This window comes from Coregonus clupeaformis, chromosome 18, assembly GCF_020615455.1.
Source record: "Coregonus clupeaformis isolate EN_2021a chromosome 18, ASM2061545v1, whole genome shotgun sequence".
Taxonomy (NCBI): domain Eukaryota; kingdom Metazoa; phylum Chordata; class Actinopteri; order Salmoniformes; family Salmonidae; genus Coregonus; species Coregonus clupeaformis.
The window spans coordinates 55,284,447-55,306,438 of NC_059209.1; the positions used below are offsets into that span (position 1 = coordinate 55,284,447).

At 43.3% G+C, this 21,992-nt stretch overlaps 1 protein-coding gene and 1 non-coding gene across 3 annotated transcripts; both read left to right on the forward strand.

Annotated features, from left to right (window-relative positions):
• Nucleotides 1-988: 988 nt before the first annotated feature.
• Nucleotides 989-19,245, forward strand: LOC121550768 (BICD family-like cargo adapter 1). Of its 2 annotated transcripts, XM_041863125.2 has the most exons (11): nucleotides 989-1,880; nucleotides 2,906-3,121; nucleotides 12,529-12,645; nucleotides 12,995-13,006; nucleotides 14,023-14,169; nucleotides 14,598-14,777; nucleotides 15,286-15,504; nucleotides 16,162-16,305; nucleotides 16,470-16,600; nucleotides 16,840-16,960; nucleotides 18,023-19,245. In XM_041863125.2, exons 1-11 carry the CDS (start codon nucleotides 1,470-1,472, stop codon nucleotides 18,197-18,199), a joined length of 1,875 nt encoding a protein of 624 aa, XP_041719059.1. In that variant the 5' UTR covers nucleotides 989-1,469; the 3' UTR covers nucleotides 18,200-19,245. The 2 variants fall into 2 exon arrangements, with proteins under 2 accessions (XP_041719059.1, XP_041719060.1); XM_041863126.2 differs by lacking the exon at nucleotides 12,995-13,006.
• On the forward strand, nucleotides 14,958-15,029 carry trnag-ucc. Its single transcript has one exon. It is a non-coding gene; the product is annotated as a tRNA-Gly (tRNA).
• Nucleotides 19,246-21,992: the final 2,747 nt, after the last annotated feature.

Genomic DNA, 21,992 nt, shown 5'->3' on the forward strand with positions numbered 1-21,992 from the left:
TCTACAAGGTGTCGAAAGCGTTCCACAGGGATGCTGGCCCATATTGACTCCAATGCTTCCCACTCTTTTGTCAAGTTGGCTGGATGTCATTTGGGTGGTGAACCATTCTTAACACACACGGGAAACTGTTGAGCATGAAAAAGCGTTACAGTTCTTGACACACTCAAACCAGTGTGCCTGGCACCTACTACCATATCCCGTTCAAAGGCACCCTCTGAATGGCACACATACACAATCCATGTCTCAATTGTCTCAAGGCTTAAAAATACTTCTTCACCCATCTTCTCCCCTTCATCTACACTGATTGAAGTGGATTTAACAAGTGACATCAATAAGGGATCATAGCTTTCACCTGGATTCACCTTGTCAGTCTATGTCATGGAAAGAGCAGGTGTTCCTAATGTTTTGTACACTCTTTTGTACACTCAGTGTACAAAGCAATCCTGGAGAGGAATATATTCTCATGCAGTTTTATGTTTACAGCTCCAAGTAGAACACTGAACCATCACCCTGTTCCTGGACCCCTGTGTGTTCTTATAACATCTATCAACTCATATTCATGTTGTCGACCCTATATCAAAAATATTGTCAAATTCATACTCAAATCATAGTCAAAGAACAGACTAACACACTAATATCATCACTGTGGTGGTGATGATGATGGTGATGATGGTATAGATGATGATGATAATGATGATGTGAAGCTACTGTACTGAAACATCTTGAAGCAACGGTTGTTTTTATACATTTATCTCGTATAAAGAGAAAGAGCATTACATTAATATGGATGATTGAAGGCAGCTGCTTAATCCATGCCTGGCGGCCTATCAAACGTGCCCCATTCCTATACTGTATATAAAATAACAAAATATGGCGTTATCATCCTCAGCCAATGGGTGGATATTTGTAACAGCTTGCTGTTGACGTCAGCAATTTGGGGCGCGCATTCCATGGAGGGAAGGAGGTGGCGCAATCGGGTTCGCGCTCTTCTCGAGTGGGTATTTTGGATATCAGGCCCAGGCCTAATAGCTTCTGCAAAATGCCTCCGGTGTAAAGGGGCCAACCATTATGGGGAACTGGGACCCCGCCGCAACGGGGTGGACAGACCGACCTCTGTTGAGAGTTCGTCAGGGCGGTTAACGTGGGGACAAAGCACGCTGGACCGATAATCTTTACATACAAGATAGCCAGCAACAGACAGCAAGAGGCTTGTCGTCAACTCAGCTGCAGAGGAGGCGGCACTGTTTGCAGGATTAAAGGAAGAGCTTGGTGTATAAGGTCTTCGGAGTGTGAGGGACATTTTAGTCAGACAAGTTAGCTATTGCCGTGATTTTGAATACCAAGGAACCGTATCTATGGAGATGTTATCTACACGGAGAGGTTACTGTCATCCTGACACAGTGACAGAGCGGGTTCAGACGGAATAAATCAATTGGCTAATCTCTTGTCTTTTTGTCCGCCGGGCGGCGATGTCAGCTTTCTGCCTCGACCTGCACACATCTACCGCCGCGATTTCAGCACCACCCGAACTGGACAGCGACTGCATGGCGCACCCACTGGATCAGGACAACAAAACCCCACAAGAAACGGGAGGATTTCAGGGCCACTCGCTGCTACACACCTACTCTGGAGGCCTCGGGATGGCGTTGGAAGAGGAATTAGCCATGCTTACCGGGGAGCAGGACGAGGAGGAGGAGGAAGAGTTATCCGAATTGGAGACGCCTGTTATTGGACATAATACAGACTTTTTGTCGCTCTTCCGTCAAAAGGAGAAGGACTTGGTTTTAGCTGCTAAACTCGGCAAGGCACTGCTAGAGCGAAACCAAGACCTGACTAAGCAATATGAGAAAATGAACACAGATCTTAACGATAAACTCGAGGTAAGAAGCTAGTAGTACAAACACACACTGACAAATACTGTAGGCTACCATCATGCCAGATTCGATTTTCAGTTCATAGTTGTTTTGGCCATCATTATTGAACTAATGTGGTTAAGCAGTGTATGTAAACACATTGAACTGATTAAGACTGTCCCTCATTATTGGTAATGCTGTTGAGCAGACTTCACTCTTTAAACAACTGGCTTGACAGTGTTTTCAGACTGTCTACAACTTACAGCTACAGTAGTTCTCCTTACAGTGTCATAACAGTCTAATGCCTCTCTCATAAAATCAGATTCTGGGCGCAAAACAGTACTCTTAAAGCAGACTGCTTTATTTGTATGATTTTACTGTCTCACACAGACAGCACTGAAACAGTTGGAGAGGATGAGTTCACAACATCTTGCAGTGTCACTAAAGCCCTCAAACCCCATAGATGTCCGTTGCATTTGTCATGCTGACAGCAGAGCTTTTGTCCTTCTCATCCGAAACCACCCACACCACTGCACTTGGCCTGGAGTGGAACAAAGGCTAATCCCCTGTAAATGTTCCATGGGGATGGTCTACTGTATCTACTGTAGGCTACATCTGCTCACAAAACTGATCTCTAACAACATAGTACTATGCTATGACCCAGTGCACGGTATTCATCAAGCTATTTCAAAGCTTTTTAGGGGCAGTTAACATTGTTCCTTTTCCTTTTACCAACTTCGTTTTGCCAACTGTGTTTTACTCCCGATGAGGCCTCTTTGTTCAGGACTGATCAACCAGCATGCCCTGTAACCAACCATGCCACCCATCCCAACCCCCCATACCCTGACCCCCTTGTGCTCTCATTAAAAGCCCACCCTCATCCCCTCATCCCCTGCCTCAGCCTTATAAAGCTATGGATAGAAAAAAGCAGAAGCTTTGTGCTATCCTTTCAAAAATCCAAGGACTAGTACTACTACTAGTCTCAGGCCTAACCTGGTCCCTCCAGTCCAGTATAATCTCTAACCCTGTCCCTTGTCTCCCCTCACCCACAGCACCTGGAGCAGGAGAAGCACGAGCTGCGGCGGCGGCTGGAGAACAAGGAGGGGGAGTGGGGGGACCGTGTGGCGGAGCTGGAGACAGACGTCCAGCAGCTGCAGGGAGAGCTGGAGCGCCATCAGGTCCAGCTGAGAGAGGCAGACCGCGACAAGTCCACGGCCATCAGGGAGCTGTCAGAACAAAACCACCGCCTGCTGGAGCAACTTAACCGGGTGAGTGGAGATAACTGTCCGTCTGTGGAAACGTCTGTCGGTCTGTCTGTCTTTCTGTGGACCACTGGGACTCAACACTGGATGTCTCAGTCTTCTGTGTTCATTGCTGGAGAGGGTACAACTAGGTTCTCATATAGTACACATACATACACTCTGCTTCAATCTTTCCCCCATGTTAACATCTCATGTCTTCATCTCTCTCGCTCACACATCACTATATGCTAAATCATCGAAATTAAAGTGGAACGTTCACCTCTTAAACACTGAATTTAGAATGATTGGGCTGGGGCAGCATACTCCTTATGCAACCCTCCTGTCAATATTGATAAGTAACTACAGGCTGTTGAAACAGATTTGATATCTTAGGCAACACACAATCAGTTTTAATAGCATACGTGGTTAAGAACAGAGAAAGAGAGAAATAATTACAGGATGACAGGGAGACTGGAGGAGGTAAAGGTTAATTCAGGGCCACATCCACTTTGTAGAGAGTGATGGAAGTGTGAGGAGAAGCTGTCATTAGCCCTGTTTATACCTGGTTCTATCATGCGTCCTCATCCTGATATTGTCCTGATCTTGTCGGCAGGTAGCTTAGTGGTTAAGAGTGTAGTGCCAGTAACCGAAAGGTCGTTGGTTCTAATCCCCGAGCCGAATAGGTGAAAAATCTGTCGATGTGCCCTTGAGCAAGGCACTTAACCCTAATTGCTCCTGTAAGTCGCTCTGGATAAGAGCGTCTGCTAAATGACCCCCAAAAAAATATATCAGATCACAATGCGTCTTTTAATCGTCTACACCTGTCTAAAAATATGGGCACAATCAGAATGTGGACAAGATCCGGACAAAGGACACATAATTAGCACCAGGTATAAACAGGGCTATTGATTCGACTCTATCCATGGCCTGTTTGGATTGATGGAGCTGAGCAACAGTAGGTAATACTGTTGATTAGACTCCCCTAAGAAGATGGATTTACTACAGCCCTCGGTCAAATCACTCAATCCTAACTAATGAGGGAGGTATTGCCCTGACAGCCTGACTAGCAGAGTGGTCAATTCCTTTTAGGCCTAAATCCCAATGGAAACGAATAGAAACTTAGGTCAGGAGGGGAGTACACAGCGCTTATACCAACTTGAGTCGAGGTGCAGCAAAAAAATCACATGACTATCTGAAAAAGATCTGGTAAAAACTATTTTTCAGATAAACATAATGTAGTGGGTTCGCACTCAAAAAGAAAACGCATAAAGCGTTTCGGCGTGTACGCTATCCCTGATGCAGTGAAAATAATTTTAAAAAATCGAATAATGAAGTAAACTTTATGCCACATCTTTTTGAGTGCGAACCCACTACACCTTCTTGTTTATCTGAATTTGCGGGTTTTACGCACCAGCCAAGCTTCTGGGAGAGCGGGATGGTTCTCTTTTGATTAAAAACACTTTTTCCCAATGGACATTCAATTCAGGACAAAAACACTCAATATTTCATTAATGTATTATCCTCTACATCAACAGACTGTTTGAAATTATTTTACTGGTGCTGCCACCCCCGTGCTTCACGGTTGGGATGGTGTTCCCCCTTTATCCTCCAAACATAACGATGGTCATTATGGCCAAACAGTTCTATTTTTGTTTCATCAGACCAGAGGACATTTCTCCAAAAAGTACGATCTTTGTCCCCATGTGCAGTTGCAAACCGTAGTCTGGCATTTTTATGGCGGTTTTGGAGAAGTGGCTTCTTCGTTGCTGAGCGGCCTTTCAGGTTATGTCGATATAGGACTATTTTTACTGTGGATATAGATACTTTTGTACCTGTTTCCTCCAGCATCTTCACAAGGTCCTTTGCTGTTGTTCTGGGATTGATTTGCACTTTTCGCAACAAGGTACGTTCATCTCTAGGAGACAGAACGCATCTCCTTCCTGAGCGGTATGACAGCTGTGTGGTCCCATGGTGTTTATACTTGCGTACTATTGTTTGTACAGATGAGCGTGGTACCTTCAGGCGTTTGGAAATTGCTCCCAAGGATGAACCAGACATGTGGAGGTCTATCATTTTTTTTCTGAGGCTTATTTCTTTTGATTTTCCCATGATGTCAAGCAAAGAGGCACTGAGTTTGAAGGTAGGCCTTGAAATACATCCACAGGTACACCTCCAACTGACTCAAATGATGTCAATTAGCCTATCAGAAGCTTCTAAAGCCATGACATCATTTTCTGGAATGTTCCAAGCTGTTTAAAGGCACAGTCAACTTAGTGTATGTAAACTTCTGACCCAATGGAATTGTGATACAGTGAATTATAAGTGAAATAATCTGTCTGTAAACAATTGTTGGAAAAATTACTTGTGTCATGCACAAAGTAGATGTCCTAACCGACTTGCCAAAACTATAGTTTGTTAACAAGAAATGTGTGGAGTGGTTGAAAAATGAGTTTTAATGACTCCAACCTAAGTGTATGTAAACTTCCGACTTCAACTGTAGCTGTTACTAAAAGTGACTAGCTTTCCACTGACGTGAGGGACACGTGTGTCATGCTTCTGTGCGTGCTGCAGGGATATAGCGATGCCTAAAAGCTAGAACACCTAAACCTTTGAGAGTTGGTTAAGGTTGTTAAATGGAGAAAGCTTTGTGTTGATTGCAGTCAGATAGAGGACCAGTCTCCATTTTAAAGGCCCCAGGAGCTTCAGATGTGGAGATAGATGGGTGTTGCTTGCTGAGGTGACACCAGTGACAGTGTTGTGGGTGTGGGTAACACTGCCTGTGGTGTGGTGCTGTCTGTCCTGGGAATAGATGTGAGCTGCAGTCAGGCAGATGCTGCTTCCTTCCACAGCCCAGCAGGGAGCGAGCTAGCTAGCTGTCAATGGCTGCTCCTGGCTGTATGCTGTTACAGATACAGATAGAGTAGCAGCACCACTGTGTCATACAGACCTGTTCTCCCTCCCATTTCCATCTCTGATCAGATTAAAGTGAATTGCCTGTCATCCACCATCAGTCTCTGACCATGGATGGGTCGCTGAACTGGTCTGTTGCTATGGATCCTGCTAGGTACTTAACATAATTAAGTTGCAGTTGATTTAAAAGCAGCCCTGGTTGAAATGAAATCGGGGTAGATATTTTTGGGTAGAGACTTGTGTAGGGCTTGGGGAGGGGGGGACATGTTTCTTGACCTTAATGAGCTAATGGTATTCATGAGTCCTAATTGAGAGTATTGATCAGGCCTGCGTGAATCAATGCTTTCGGATTCCAGAGAGACCTCCTGTGTAATAAAATTAATGAAGTGAGCCATGGAAGTGACAGAAATAAGAGATAATATGTTGCAGGCTGCATTAGAGAGCCTGGAAAAGGGTTAGAATCCTATCATGTGGTTGACAGCTCTTCAAAGGGCCATTCTCAAAACAAAGCTTCAAAGATTACACTCACAACAACAATGCACTCATAAAAACAGATTCGAGAGAGGAACTAATGGTCTACCGTAATCAAGTCTCAGATTGGATGCACCAGGAATTAGCTTGGTGTGGCAGGGCTGGCCACAGTAAGTGATGTAAAACGCAGTGTGTAAAATGCAGCATTGAAGGGATTAGGTCATAATCCTGTGTAATAGCCTTTCCTTATGAATCAAATCAAATACAATTTGATTTGCCACATGCGCCGAATACAACAGGTGTAGACCTTACAGTGAAATGCTTACTTACAAGCCCTTAACCAACAATGCAGTTTTTAAGAAAAGAAAAAAAAAGTTCAGTAAAAAAACAGATAAGTAAAAAAATAGCAAATAGCAAATAATTAAAGAGCAGTAGTAAAATTAAATAACAGTAGGGAGGCTATATGCAGGGGGTACCGGTACAGAGTTAGTGTGCGGGGGCACTGGTTAGTCGAGGTAATTGAGGTAATATGTACATGTGGGTAGAGTTAAAGTGACTATGCATAAATAATAAACAGAGTAGCAGCAGCGTAAAAGAGGGGGTTGGGGTGGGGTGGGGGTGCAATGCAGCCAGAACAACAACACTGCTCCATACTGCGCTCACAGCTAATTAAAAACTGTCACTCAACTATTTTGTTTGGGTGGAGAAGAAACTAACAATTTGGGATGAGAGTCTGTGTGTGAGCCATTGCCCCTCATGTCAACGACAGTGCAAACCTGGCACTAATACACTAGGACATGGAAGCCATTCTCTATGAGCTAGACTTAAATCTATGAGAGCACACATGTCACTAGCAAATTCAACACCCACAGAACACAGCCACATAGAGACACACACACAGACACGCACACAGACACACTTATTACTCATAGAGACGTTTCTTTTGAAACTACAGCAAACCCAGTGGTGTCTGCTGCTGTGGTAGGCTGGGCTGGGGTGGGAGCTTGGCCAATCCCCTAGGGCAGGGTTCCTCAACTGGCGGCTCGTGGGCCAAATGTATTTTATTTTATTGTTGGACATAAAAGACTGTAAAAATACCTGCAAATCAGCTCTAAGTTATTTTAATTTCGAGAATCTGTTCCAAAGTATTCCCACCCATAGTAGAGAGATACAGGTAACTGCCAAAATAAAGGAAACACCAACATAAAGTTTCTTAATAGGGCGTTGGGCCACCACGATCCAGAACAGCTTCAATGCACTTTGGCATAGATTCTACAAGTGTCTGGAACTCTATTGGAGAGATGCGACACCATTCTTCCACAGGAAATTTCCTCATTTGGTGTTTTGTTGATGGTGGTAGAAAACGCTGTCTCAGGTGCCGCTCCAGAATGTCCCATAAGTGTTCAACTGGGTTGAGATCTGGTGACTGAGATGGTTTACATCGTTTTCATGCTCATCAAATCATTCAGTGACCTGTGCCCTGTGGATGGGGGAATTGTCATCCTATGGGGGCATAGCCCAGCATAATGCACCTGCTTTCAATATGCTTTACATCCCTCATCTACTCAAGTGTTTCCATTATTTTGGCAGTTACCTGTATATGTGATCATATATAAATGTAAGCAAGGTTTGAAATTATTATGTTTTAGTCAAATATTAGATATGTTTGGGCTTCTTGCAGTCTACATCCGCTCAAGAAAGAATTGTCCCGCTGCTGAATCTAGTTGATGATCCCAGACGTAGGGCCTAATCTGATCAGAGTGAACCAGCAGGGAGGGAACATTTCTCTAATTACATTACAGCACACACTCAGAAAGGGGGAGACCTGACTCCAGCACAAATGCCTGCATGTTTTATAATCCTGATAGAATAAAAACCCAAAGTCTCTGTCAACGGCAAGATAATCAGACACCCATAGCACATCCAGTGACCTTATTGGAGCTGCTTGATTTAAGGCCAATGTGTAGATGGGGGGTAATACTGTGCTCTGTGGGAAAACACTGAGGCTCTGCACTACACTGTGATAAAGTCATGGACCTCAACTAACCGTAATGAGCTTTTTAGGCCACCCATGGGAGTAAATGTCATTCCTGTTGATCTGTTCTGTTGTATTGTTATCACATGTTAAGGTTGAACACTGACACTTTTGTAGCTTTAATGTGGCTTTCAGAGGTGTATGAGTTCCTCAAGAGCCTATGCACATACCAAAGTTGGAATAGTTACCACTTTATTACTATATGTAATCATCAATGTTAATATATTAATATTACATTAGAATATGTAATATGCATACATATTCAAGGGAAATTTAAATTTGCAGTGTATAAACTTAACATGATGAACAGGAATGACATTTACTCTAATGGGTGGAAGCCACTCCTCCAATAAGCCACACCTCCACTCTTCTGATAGGCTGCCTCCTCTACAATATATTATTAAAAAGGTTCAAAATTGAAGACCCTTTTCAGAGGGGTTCCTCAAGGAACCTTTTGGAACTAGAAAAGTTCCAACTGTTTGACAATTTTTAGAACCTCAAAAGATTATTCCAGGCTCCTTTACTTCTAAGAGTGTAGGTCCATACACTAGTATACACTGTGCTATAACTAAGGGAAATAACAGAAACATGGCTACCAAGTCACACAGCTCCACCAGTCATGTCGCTCTCTCTCTCTGGTTGCTATGACAACCTGGGTGTCACATGTGAGATTCCATGTGTTGCCATGGGAATGTGCTCTCTGCGTCACTGTGTGCTGTACAGCCAACCCAATGTCAGGTTGCAACACAGACCCCCTGACATGTACACACATGGACTTGTGTGTCACGCCCTGACTCAAGGGACGTTTATTTGTTGAGTCAGGAGGTGTATATTCCGTGTTGTGTTTGTTTTTTGTTATAGTATCTATGATGTGTAGATCTATGTTGGCCGGGGTGGTTCCCAATCAGAGGCAGCTGTAGCTCGTTGTCTCTGATTGGGGACCATACTTAGGCAGCCTTTTGGCACCAGTCAGTTGTGGGATCTTGTTCCGTAAAGGTATGTTGTTTGTTATGCTACCTTGGACTTCACGTTTCGTTTGTTGTTTTGTTGTGTGTTTAGTCGTTAATAAATATGAATGCATATCACGCTGCGCCTTGGTCCTTCTCGTTCATGAACGATCGTGACATTGTGACGTGTATACTGTAGCTTGTACTGTACAGTATTGTTCTGCTTCCTGAGGAGAGGGCAGAGAGAGAACGAGGGAACAGATAAACCATTGGAAATCACTGACTTAATTAACTATGTTAAAAAATAAGGGGATACAAGTGGTACATGCCTAAAGGATCCCCCTACCCCCTCTCAATTGCACACCCATAGGTGTAAGCAAGAACATTAGACCGGAAACCTCAGAAAATCTGCTATGTTCTTGTATTATACATACGCTATGGATTAGGCCTGTATGTAGTGAAGATATGTTTCCTCTCCTATCAAAGATTAGTGTAAATGAAAGGGTTTTGAGAATCTTGTGATTCTCCCTTTGAAAGAGAATGACTTGGCACAAGGTACCGTGTAGCTAAGTTGGTAGAGCGTGGTGCTTGCAACGCCAGGGTTTTGGGTTCGTTTCCCACGGGGGGCCAGCATGTATGAAAATGTATGCACTCACTAACTGTAAGTCGCTCTGGATAAGAGCGTCTGTTAAATGACTAAAATGTACCTTTGTGTCCGGACTCTGGAGGAAGAATGAGCATTACGCTCGTCTCTCAGTTTATTGAGCCCTAGTTTGTTGGCCTGGATTCTGTCGCAGTAGTCCGTTTTCCCCCATGTACTGATCATGCTTGATCTGGGATCTGAGGATTTGACGCTCAGATTAAGGGGAATATCAGTAAATCTGCCAATCCACAGTGAAATATCCTGTTTCTCCTGTGATCTCAATCTGTCAGGCGCAGTGTGACACTAGGTCAAATGTCACATTCCCACTGTGACTGGGCATTGTATAAACATCCACTGAGGAGAGATACATCAGTCAAGTCAGCGAGGAAGAGCTGTATGCATCATCCTGGCCTGGTTAGGAGAATGTGAAGCACATTCAGAATGGCAGAGTAGAGCTGGTATGTGGTACACTATGTCTGAATGTCTATAAATACATCAAAGTGAATATGATTCTGCATTTAGTATATGCTATATATCATTCATCCCATGCATCACTGGGGACAACAAGATGAAAAATGGGTACATGGACTTGGATGTGGAAGTGATTCAATACCTGTGGAAGAGCCACAAAAAAAGTTTCCTTCTTGTTGTAAGCATAGTGCACTGACCAAACTCTTCCTGTGTTGGAGCAGTGTTATGGTACAACTGAAAGTGTCTAGTTTACAGATTGTTCTTCCCTTGGTTACCCAGACAGAATACATCAATATTACAACATCTCTCTGAGTTACTTAAGGACACTTGTGCATCAAGTGTGAATGGAAGTCGCCCATTTTTAACAGCAAACATTACAAAGTGGACATCTCTCCTCACCTTTAAAAGCGTTCCAAAAAGCACTATGCCATGCTGGTTCCAAAAACACGAACAGCTGTCCAATGGGGAAACCATTACCATCTCACCTAAATCTCACTGTTTAGGACTCATTCTAAAACAGGGACATGGCATTAGATAGCGGCGGTTGCCTTCTTCTGACCTGTCCCATGCAGTCACTACTCACTACGGCCTCACCAGTCACCAGTGTGGCCAACACTGCAACTGACTGAAATAACCTATAAACATCACACTGCTACCTAGAGGCAAACATATCAAACATCCTGACACAGATAATATCTTAGTAGCAAACAGATGTAGAGATTTGATTCAACCTGGTTCTTATTTGTCAGAGCTGCTATACACCTGACCTTTGATTGTTGACAGGAATCAACCTGTTGGATGAATGTTCTCTAGAAGCTCTAATGAGGACACATATCTATTAGATTCTAGATACTGAAGTGCCATGATGGAGTGAAAACTGTAGTCAGAGAATTGTGTAAATGAATCGTACAGTGTGTACAGACAGTTTATCATATCTCTATATTCTCAGTAAGACCTGTTAAGTTGAATTTGTCTCCAGTGAATAAATCAATGATGCTTTGTTATATGGCATTTATATTTCTCAGTGCAGAGGCTGGAGAGGAGTGAGTGAGTGGTATCCAGGATTCCACCGTCCATTACCATGTCAGTGATGATGACAATCAGAGTCTGGGCTTCCTTAGTGCAGCCTCACTTATGCTAATGAAGTTCTGTCGGTCTGACTTTGTGATCTGCACACGGCCGGTAGGCAGTGGGGTGATCAGAACAGTCCAATGAGCTCAGCCAGGGAAGGGGCTTCTCCTGCACTCTGCTGCACTCAGAAGGAGGGACCAAGCTCCAAATGGAACATTCCAGTTTCTAAAGGCCAAGAGTTACTCAAACCTGTGCTTTCACAGGAACAGCTCTACTGTGCAGCTGAATGTACCAGTTACATGAACACTGTGGTGACTCAGAGGTAACAGTGTGTCAAATCAAATAGCCCTCAAAGCATTTACAATGTTGGGTACTCACTCAGAACGTGTCTCACCATTGCGCAATGTGAAGTATGTAAGGGGCATTAGTGTGTGTGGACAATATGTTGTGAACATTTAATTGTGTGTGTGTGTGTGTGTGTGTGTGTGTGTGTCAGTATTGTTTTGCATAAGAAGCGATGTCACGCTTCTCTGAATCAAGCACTGGAGGGATGAGTCATGTTCTCAGAGCTGTAGTGAACACTAGGCTCCTTGGTGAGAGACGCACTCAAAGCAACAACAAACAACAGGAGTTGCTCTACACTGAACAACAAACTCTGTGCTCTGCAGCCCTGCATTATACTGAACTGTTCTGAAGTATGACTTTACAACACTACCGTTATGCACTTTGTATTATATGCAGAAGATTTGTCGTCTGGTAATGCCTTTCTTAATTGCCCCTGAGGTAGTGAATAAAGTTGAATTGAATTGTATTAATAACAATGTATTCAATTATTTCTTAATGTCTTCTGTGCTAATACTGTGTCTGGGGTGTGTTTTGTCTCCAGGCTACAGAGGTGGAGAGGCAGCTGTCCTCTCAGGTCCACTCGTTACGGGATGACTTCAGAGAGAAGAGCGTCTCCACCAACCAGCACATGACACGACTAGAGAGCCTACAGGCTGAGGTGAGGCATGCGAGGAGTCATTTTTAACCATCTCAAAAATCAACATCTTCTTTTAAATTGATTTCAACTTAACAGATATTACCTATGAAATATATCGCCAGTCATTATCCAAAGTGTTGTTTATTTAAAATGTTATTTTAATGCGCTGCGTGGGTTTGAAAAAGTAATATCCTGAGATATTAGAATATACACACCTCAAGTTGTGCTTGCTATCAAACTAATTCAAACAGTTGAGTTAAGTTAACAAAATTCCCCTATCTGTTTTTCCTCCTTTTCTATCAATCATTCACTTTCTCCCTGTTCCCCTCCTCTAATACCGTGATTGAATCCTTCCACTTCACTGGAGCAGCAAGGGCTAGAAGTGAGTGGTTATATTGGCTTGTCTGCATGCTGCATGTCGCATGTGTGTACATGTACCACTGTACTGCTTTGGAGCATGAGATACTGTAGCCTACCAGGGGAATAAACAGTAATATCAGTAATGTGTAATGTCAGCCATCTAGCTCAGGGTCATAGAATGATACCATGACGTACAGTACAGTATATAATAACTCTCACCCTCCTCTTTAAAAGTGCCTCTTATTGGAGAGGAATAACCCTCTGCAGAGACCGCGCTGTAATTGGGTGAAAACGCTGCCGTTCTATATTTAGCTCAGATATACTGCAATGTCTGGGTGTTTCCCAGGTTTGCAACGGGTTTTCTTAATGTGACAAGGATGGATATGTCACAGTTCTGCTAGACAAAGAAAATCACAGCAATGTCCACCAAAATATCTGAAGGACACAGTGAGAACATAAAGCTACTAAGACGTCCACATGATGGCAAAGGCAGTGAGCTGAGCTGGACACACAATGTCAGCCTCCTGCGCTGTCAAGTAGATCAACAGATGTAGGTCAAAGCATGGATGGGGGGTAATGAGAAAGAAAGAACAAGAACTGATGTTTGTTTAATGAAGTAAGCTGCTCGGGCGGCTAGCGAACATATTACACACAAACTCCCCTTGTATCTCTAGAAATGTGCGATGTTCTTGCAATGTTAGCCTTCAGTCCAAGGCCACTGTATAGACTGATGAAGGAATAGACTGTTATCAGGTATACTTGGAATATCAGCTTATCACGGAGACATTCCTGTATGTGAGGGTAGCAGAAACCGTCTACGCCTAATCGCCAATGCTAGGCAACAAACATTCTTTGGACCAGGAGGAGTACTTTAATCTTCTGGAACATTTGAACTCTCCTCAGAGTCAGGAGAGAAACAGGTTAACACTAGAGGGCTAACACTGAGTGCAGATAGCTACCAAAACAGTTTCTCCTCTCTGCCCTTGGTTCCCATAGCACAATGTGTAACTTGGCTATTGGGGTTATGTATTTTGTCAGATTAAGATGCTGTCGGAGCGTAAGAGAGAGATGGAGCGTCAGGTTAACGCTGTACTAGAGGAAAACGAGCTACTGCAGAACACTGTTGACGACCTGAGGGAAGGGACGCTAGTGCTGGAGAAACAGTACCACGAGAAGGAATTACAGGTACGATCTCTGACGTTCTATAGGGGTTTTGATAGAACTGTTGTACAGTGTCATAATATTCCTGTATATAGGGCGGCAGGTAGCTTAGTGGTTAAGAGCGTTGTGCCAGTAACCGAAAGGTCGCTGGTTCTAATCCCCGAGCCGACTAGGTCAAAAATCTGTCGATGTGCCCTTGAGCAAGGCACTTAACCCTAATTGCTCCTGTAAGTCGCTCTGGATAAGAGCGTCTGCTAAATGACCTATTATTATTATAATTATTATTATGTGTGTATGTTGGTGTATAGATATCTGTGCAGTAGGAGTATTTCTGAGTGTGTTGTGTTCATCTGTATGGTATCAGTGCTCTGTGTTGACCATTGTGTTGACTACTGTGTTGACCAATGTGTTGACTACAGTTTGTTGACTGCTGTATTGCTGTACATGTCCAGTTACGGCAGAGCCAGCTGGAGCTCCAGGAGGTCCGGGTGTCCCACAGACATCTGAGTGCCCGCTTTGAGGAGCTCACAGAAGAGAGAAGTCTACAAGGCCTCAGCCCACACCCTGCCAGTCTACTCTGTGAGATAGAACAGAGCATGGAGCAAGAGGAGCAGGAACAGGAGAGGGAGCAGGTACACACATGCACACACACACAGGTACGCATGCACACATACACACAGGTACGCATGCACACACACACAGGTACGCATGCACACACACACAGGTACGCATGCACGCACAAACACCGTTGATGAGATAGAGTGGCATACAGAGAATCCTTGTTATTATATAAGTGATTTACAGTGTATCACGCGATGGTGATATAGTGGTGAGCATAGCTGCCTTCCAAACAGTTGACCTGGGTTCAATTCCCGGCCATCGCAGCCAAACACTTTTTGTGGGCGGCAGGTAGCCTAGCGGTTAGCGCGTTGGGCCATTAACCGATAGGTTGCTAGTTCAAATGTAAAATAAAAATGTAACCATAATTGCTCTAGGGATGCTGGACAATGGTGACCCTGGCCAATTGACACGTGTTTTAATACACACTTGTACATGTGTGAAATAGGACAAATGTAAGTACCCACCAACTTATTATTGTTATCAGCGGTCTTCGCTAAGCAGCTTTCCCTCTGTCTCCAGCTGCGTCTCCAGCTGTGGGAGGCCTACTGCCAGGTGCGCTCTCTCGTCTCCCACCTGCGAGGCAACGACATCACAGACTCGGCCCTGTCCACAGACTCCTCCATGGACGAGTCCTCTGAGACATCCTCAGCCAAGGACGTTCCCATGGGGAGCCTGCATGCCAGTCTACTGGAGCTACGCAGACTCACACAGAACCTGCTAGACGGCAATGAGTCTACGGTACGGACCTTTCACACAGATATACTATACAGATATACACTGAGTGTACAAAACATTAGGAACACCTTCCTAATATTGAGTTGCACCCCCTTTTGCTCTCAGAACAGTCTCAATTCATCAGGCATGGACTACAACATGACTCCAATGCTTCCCACAGTTGTGTCAAGTTGGCTGGATGTCATTTGGGTGGTGGACCATTCTTGATACACACAGGAAACTGTTGAGCGTGAAAAATCCAGCAGCATTGCAGAACTTGACACACTCAAACTGGTGCGCCTGGCACCTACTACCATAACCCGTTCAAAGGCACCCTCTGAATGGCACACATACACAATCCATGTCTCAATTGTCTCAAGGCTTAAAAATCCTTATTTAACCTGTCTCCTCCCCTTCATCTACACTGATTGAAGTGGATTTAACAGGTGGCATCAATAAGGGATTATAGCTTTCACCAGGATTCACCTGGTCAGTCTATGTCATGGAAAGAGCAGGTGTTCCTAATGTTTTGTACACTCAGTGTATAGTTCCTCCATGCATCTAATAAAGAGTGTGAAATATTTGATACACACTCAAAACAACTCAAAATGGCAATTGAATTGAGTTGAAATCACAATTTAATGAACCTATGGGTGTGTTGTTGTGGTTGTGTGTGAACAGGGTTCTCGGCGGAGTGACGAGGAGGCTCTAGAGGACCACGTTCGAAAGCTTGGGGAAGAGCTGAGAGGAGTGAGAGAGCTGTACGAAGCAGAGCAGGATAGAACACGGAACAGCCAAGAAGAGGTTCTACAACTCCATAATCAGGTACTACTGCACACAGAGCTTTATCATCAGTGTTGTTCTCAAACAAGAACACTTTAACACAGCGTTGTTATTCAAGCAAGACACATTAGATGTGATTTCTTATTAATGAGGCTGACAATGTGTCTGATAAGGGTCGCCTATGTCATTCCTCCCCTGTCCTGCAGATGGCGATGCTTTCTATGGAGATGTGCTCTTTACAGGAGGAGAGTGAGCGTATGAGGGCCATGTCTGAAGCACGAGACCCCAGTGAACAGCTCCAAAGTGCTATACGAGAACGAGACGACGCTATTTCCAAGTAAGACCACACAACATAACTTATCATCTGGGCACAACCAAATTGTGTGTGCTCCCTGGATAAAATCACTAAATAAAATCACTACCTATGTAATAGACTAGCATATAACAACAATGAGTATTTTTACATTGATCTCCAAATAAGCAAACCAGTCATAAACTCTCATTCAGCAGAATGAGAGCAAAGAGCGATGTTGCATGTCTCTAAGCTGTGTGTCTGTATGTCTGTCTGCCTTACAGGAAGAAAGCGGTGGAGATGGAGCTGGCCAAGTGTAAGATAGATATCATGTCCCTGAACAGCCAGCTCCTGGACGCCATCCAGCAGAAGCTGAACCTATCACAGCAGCTGGAGGCCTGGCAGGTGGGTCAGAGGTCAGAGGTCATGAGGGGGCACACTAGGCCATTCATAGTATGAGCTATTATTTTATTCGATTTAAAACACAATTCAGCCACACGTGTGTACACTGTATTTAAAATCATCGAGGATAACACAATAATGTTTAACAACTTATTTCCATTGTTACTGAATGGACTGCCAAACTGAATGGGCTGTCAAACAGAGATATATATTAACAGATATTAATGTGTATCTGAATGACAACATGTATAAATTATAACATTCACACAGGAATTATCATTCTTAATGTGTACTGTATTTTATTCATTAAATAAGAGTATACTAGTGGACTGAAAATATGTGTATGGTGATCTTTTCCCCACCACATCCTGTCCTCTCCTCTAACTTACCACTGTCCAATGTGTTAACATGTACAATACTGTATGTACTCTGAGTCGCCAATTTACACTAGTGTCTGAAGAACTAATACACTCCTCAATGAAACCTAACTGAGTTTCAACCTTGGCTTTGCATTGAGCATACTGCAAACAATTAAGCAAGTAGGACGAGTAGCTATCTAACTAAATTGAGGACTCAGTGTATGACTTTTCCTTCCCTTCCTCACCCGTAACTAGCAGCTCTTTCCTCTCTCTTTCCCTGGCTGCAGTTTGCCTCCTCAGGGCTCTTTACTGTGTGGCTCTTGTGGTTTCTGATCTAGTGGCCTTTCTCAGCTTCCGTACCACCCTTTCTCCCCTGTGGTACCCCCCTCCTGCCTTAGAGGTGAGCCTAGGTGTGCCATCTCGGCCTGATCCTGTCCTGTGCCACTCTTCCATGCCATGCTGAGCCATTCCATGCCATGGCCTGCTGACTCAACAGAAATGCGCTCACCCATTCTAAGCCATTCGATCACCCAAAACCACCCACTTCCATGCCAATCTGTCACCCCTTCCTCCTGCCTCCTGTTTCTCTTCTCTAAAAACCCCTGTCCTCTTTAACATCCCCTCCCATTCCCTTTATTTCTCTATCACTCTACTGTGCTCACACTCTCTCTCTGTCACTCATTCATTCTGTCTTTCTCTGTCTTAGGATGATATGCACAGTATGATTGATCAGCAGCTCATGGAAAAGCACCAGGAGGAGTGGAGGGTGACCCCCTACTCCCTCGCTGGGTCCTCCGGGGGCCCCTCCGGCCAGTCCTCCAGACGAGCCCATCGCCTCTCTGATGGAGACAAGAGGCTCTTTTCCTTCTTCAAAAAGAAATGAGCGCCTCTGGACTGGCCCGAATAAGAGAGAGAGAGAAAGAAGAATAAAAAGAGAGTGCAGAGGGAGAGAAAATAATGGTAAAGACAAAGACTGAGGGGCAGTGATACACACTATCAGACAGGGGGGGCTAAAGAGGTTCAGGGGTCATTTTGCACTTTATCTGTCCCATCATGCCCTTCCTTAAAGATGTTGAAACATAGAGTAAAGCCACTTAAAGAAGGAGTGAGCAGCACTGTTAGGGCTCACAGACACCAGTAGGGCTTGCTGGCCGAGAGCACTTAGCACCTCTGAACGTAATGGAGAACCGAGTGCACCGATTTTACATGTAGAATCAGCGTGAAAAATGTCAGCAGTCAGCGGGTAGTCTCTAAAACACTGAACGATTGACAGACGAACGCAAAATCCACATTTGGTGTGATGTGTACGGCGTTTACACATCCAGAGGCCTTGGCTACCATCCCATAAACACCAATTGGGCTTACATGAACAGGGTTACATATATTTCAAAGAGGACGGTTCCCCAGTAGTGCCTCCCAGCGTCTCTACCCCACTGCCAAAACTCCAGACTGGGAGTGTATCCAGTAGGGATGGCTCCTGTGTCCTGCCCTGTCACATGCCAAGGAGTCTGGGGAGAGGGTGTTCAATACGGGACTCACCAAGGCCTTGGGGTGGAGGGATTGGGACAGTGGGACAGGGATCTGGGTAAGGGAACATTAATTGAGGGACAAGAACCAACCTCTGGGTGGGAAGCAGCATTGTTACAGCTAACTCCGACATGTTCTCAGGTTTATTCATATATTCAGGGATTTACAAAGAGGCCTTATTCCCAATTAATCCGATGGATGGATTTCATTCAGTTGGTTTGCACTTCGCAATTATGGTCGTGCCATAGCATTGCTTAATAGAGTTAACACAACACACCAAATGTCCATGCTTGAATATCACTTAAGTATAAATGTATAGATCAAGCCACAGTAAATCCATAAACATAGCACTTTATGTACAGTGAGGGAAAAAAGTATTTGATCCCCTGCTGATTTTGTATGTTTGCCCACTGACAAAGACATGATCAGTCTATAATTGTAATGGTAGGTTTATTTGAACAGTGAGAGACAGAATAACAACAAAAAAATCCAGAAAAAAGAATTTGCGAATAATCGCACCAACTGTTGTCACCTTCTCACCAAGCTGCTTGGCGAATGTCTTGTAGCCCATTCCAGCCTTGTGTAGGTCTACAATCTTGTCCCTGACATCCTTGGAGAGCTCTTTGGTCTTGGCCATGGTGGAGAGTTTGGAATCTGATTGATTGATTGCTTCTGTGGACAGGTGTCTTTTATACAGGTAACAAGCTGAGATTAGGAGTACTCCCTTTAAGAGTGTGCTCCTAATCTCAGCTCGTTACCTGTATAAAAGACACCTGGGAGCCAGAAATCCCTCATTAAAATGCAAATCAATTTATAACATTTTTGACATGCGTTTTTCTGGATTTTTTTGTTGTTATTCTGTCTCTCACTGTTCAAATAAACCTACCATTAAAATTATAGACTGATCATTTCTTTGTCAGTGGGCAAATGTACAAAATCAGCAGGGAATCAAATACTTTTTTTCCCTCACTGTATATCAATCATAAGTTTACCTCAGATACTCAATACTGACTGAGCGACCAGTGCATGACCAAGGGACAGTTACATTTACCAAGCACTGAATGTATAAAAACCAGCCTATCTAAAGTGATTATGGGACTATTACAGGTCCATGGATATTTTTACACAGGCCTCTTGTTAGTCTCTGACATCTGAATAAATCTCTGGGCCGCTGGCGTTAGCTGCAGCCTCTATCCAAGTGGACTTTTTCTAGAGTTAGAATGTCACGTCAAGTATTTTCAAACATTGTCTGTACAATGGCCATCATCATGTATCTTCCTCCTAGCTGACCAAATCCTCAGAACTGTTTACATTAGCTTGAGAAAGGAGAAGTCAAAGGCATCCATATTTTGCTATAGTTAACTGTCAAATTACCATTAATTGGAACACAAATGTAGATTATATTGATTTAGTAACCTACTCAGTCAGGTACCACCAATCCAGTTTCACAGGAAAACCTATTGACAGGGCCTACAGAGTGTGCTTCAGCTATAGTATAACCGTAATATAGAAGGTCTACTGCCTTTCCAATTGCTTCAAAGCTTATGATAGTGAATACTTAATTTTCAAGTTTTTGGGCTTCCATTCAGGCCAGACATACAGTCACCTCCAAAATGATTGGCACCCTTGATAAAGACGAGCAAAAAATACTGTATAAAATAAATACTAAAAATACTGAGCTATATTGTATGCTCAACAAATTTGAAAATTATATCATTTTACAGTATTACAATTGCTTAGAGAAAATATTTTGTTTAACAAGTAATTACCCCAAAATATTGAAAAGATAGGTGTCAAAATTATTGGCACCCCTGTTTTCAATACTTTGTGCACCCTCCTCTTGTGAGGATAACGGCACTTAGCCTTTTTCTATAATATTTTACGAGATTGAAGAACACATTGGGAGAGATCTTAGACCATTCCTCCATACAGGATCTTTCCTTGAAAGATCCACCACAATTTACAGTTCGTATGAGGTTCTTTTCTGCATATGCATCCTTCATTCGAGGCCAAACCCACCACTGTGCGTGGCCAAATAGCTCTGTTATAGTCTCATTTGACCATAGCACCCAGTTCCTATCCAAGTGCCAATGCCGTTTAACAAACTCCAGGCATTTACATTTTTGTTGGTTGCTCTCAATAAAGGAGGTGGCGTTTAATTGTAGATTTGGAGACTTGGTGACCCCAAGATGCGACCAAGTTCTGTAATTCTCCAACTGTGGCCCTTGGACTTTTTGTTGCCTCCCGAACCATCTTCCTCAATGTGCGTGGGGGCAAGATACACTTGGGTCTTACCAGGCAAGTTTACCACTGTTCCAGTGGTTTTAAACATATTAATTGTTGCCCTAATAGTGGTAAGTGGTATATTGGAATTTTCAGTCGTTTTTTTGTACCCATTGCCTGATTTATGAAAGTCAACAACCATTTCTTTTTTCATTTGGGAGTTATTTGCCTTTCCCCATGGTGATGGATGACAAAGGGATTTTACATGTTTGTTACCTCATTTTTATACCCCAGTGAAACAGGAAGCCATGGAAGGCCACAATACAGTTCCTTTAGCTGAGATTAACGTAAACAAGTAGAATGATAATGCAGATAATAATTTTGACACCAATTTATTTTTTATTTTTTACTTGTTAAACAAAATATCTTTCTCTGAGCAATATTGTACTTGTATGAAATTATACAATGTTCCTTTTTTTTGCATACAATATAGCTTTGAATTTGTATAATTTATACATTTTTTTTGCTCATCTTTATCAAGGGTGCCAATCATTTTGGAGGTGACTGTATCTGTGACTCCATATTTGTAGAGTGTGTGTAGATAACTGTGATGCATCTGAACCGTCATGGCATGTTTAAGAAGGAGACTGGCACAGTCCTCTGACCTCTGTCTATGTATGGAAAGTCATATCTAGAGCACCTGAGCAAACCTATGCAGATGTCTTCTCGCCATCTCAATTGGTAAGATTGTTGGTTAGGATCAACCCAAATAATTATTATTTTTAAAGAGTTGTGAGTAGGTTTGGATGAAATCAATATATTTATAAATGCATACCCTTTTCAATGGAAATGTACTCTTTTTTTGTTGTTGAAAAAAACGTTAATTGTTCATGTAGTTTTATTTTATGTTTTGAGTGTTTACATAC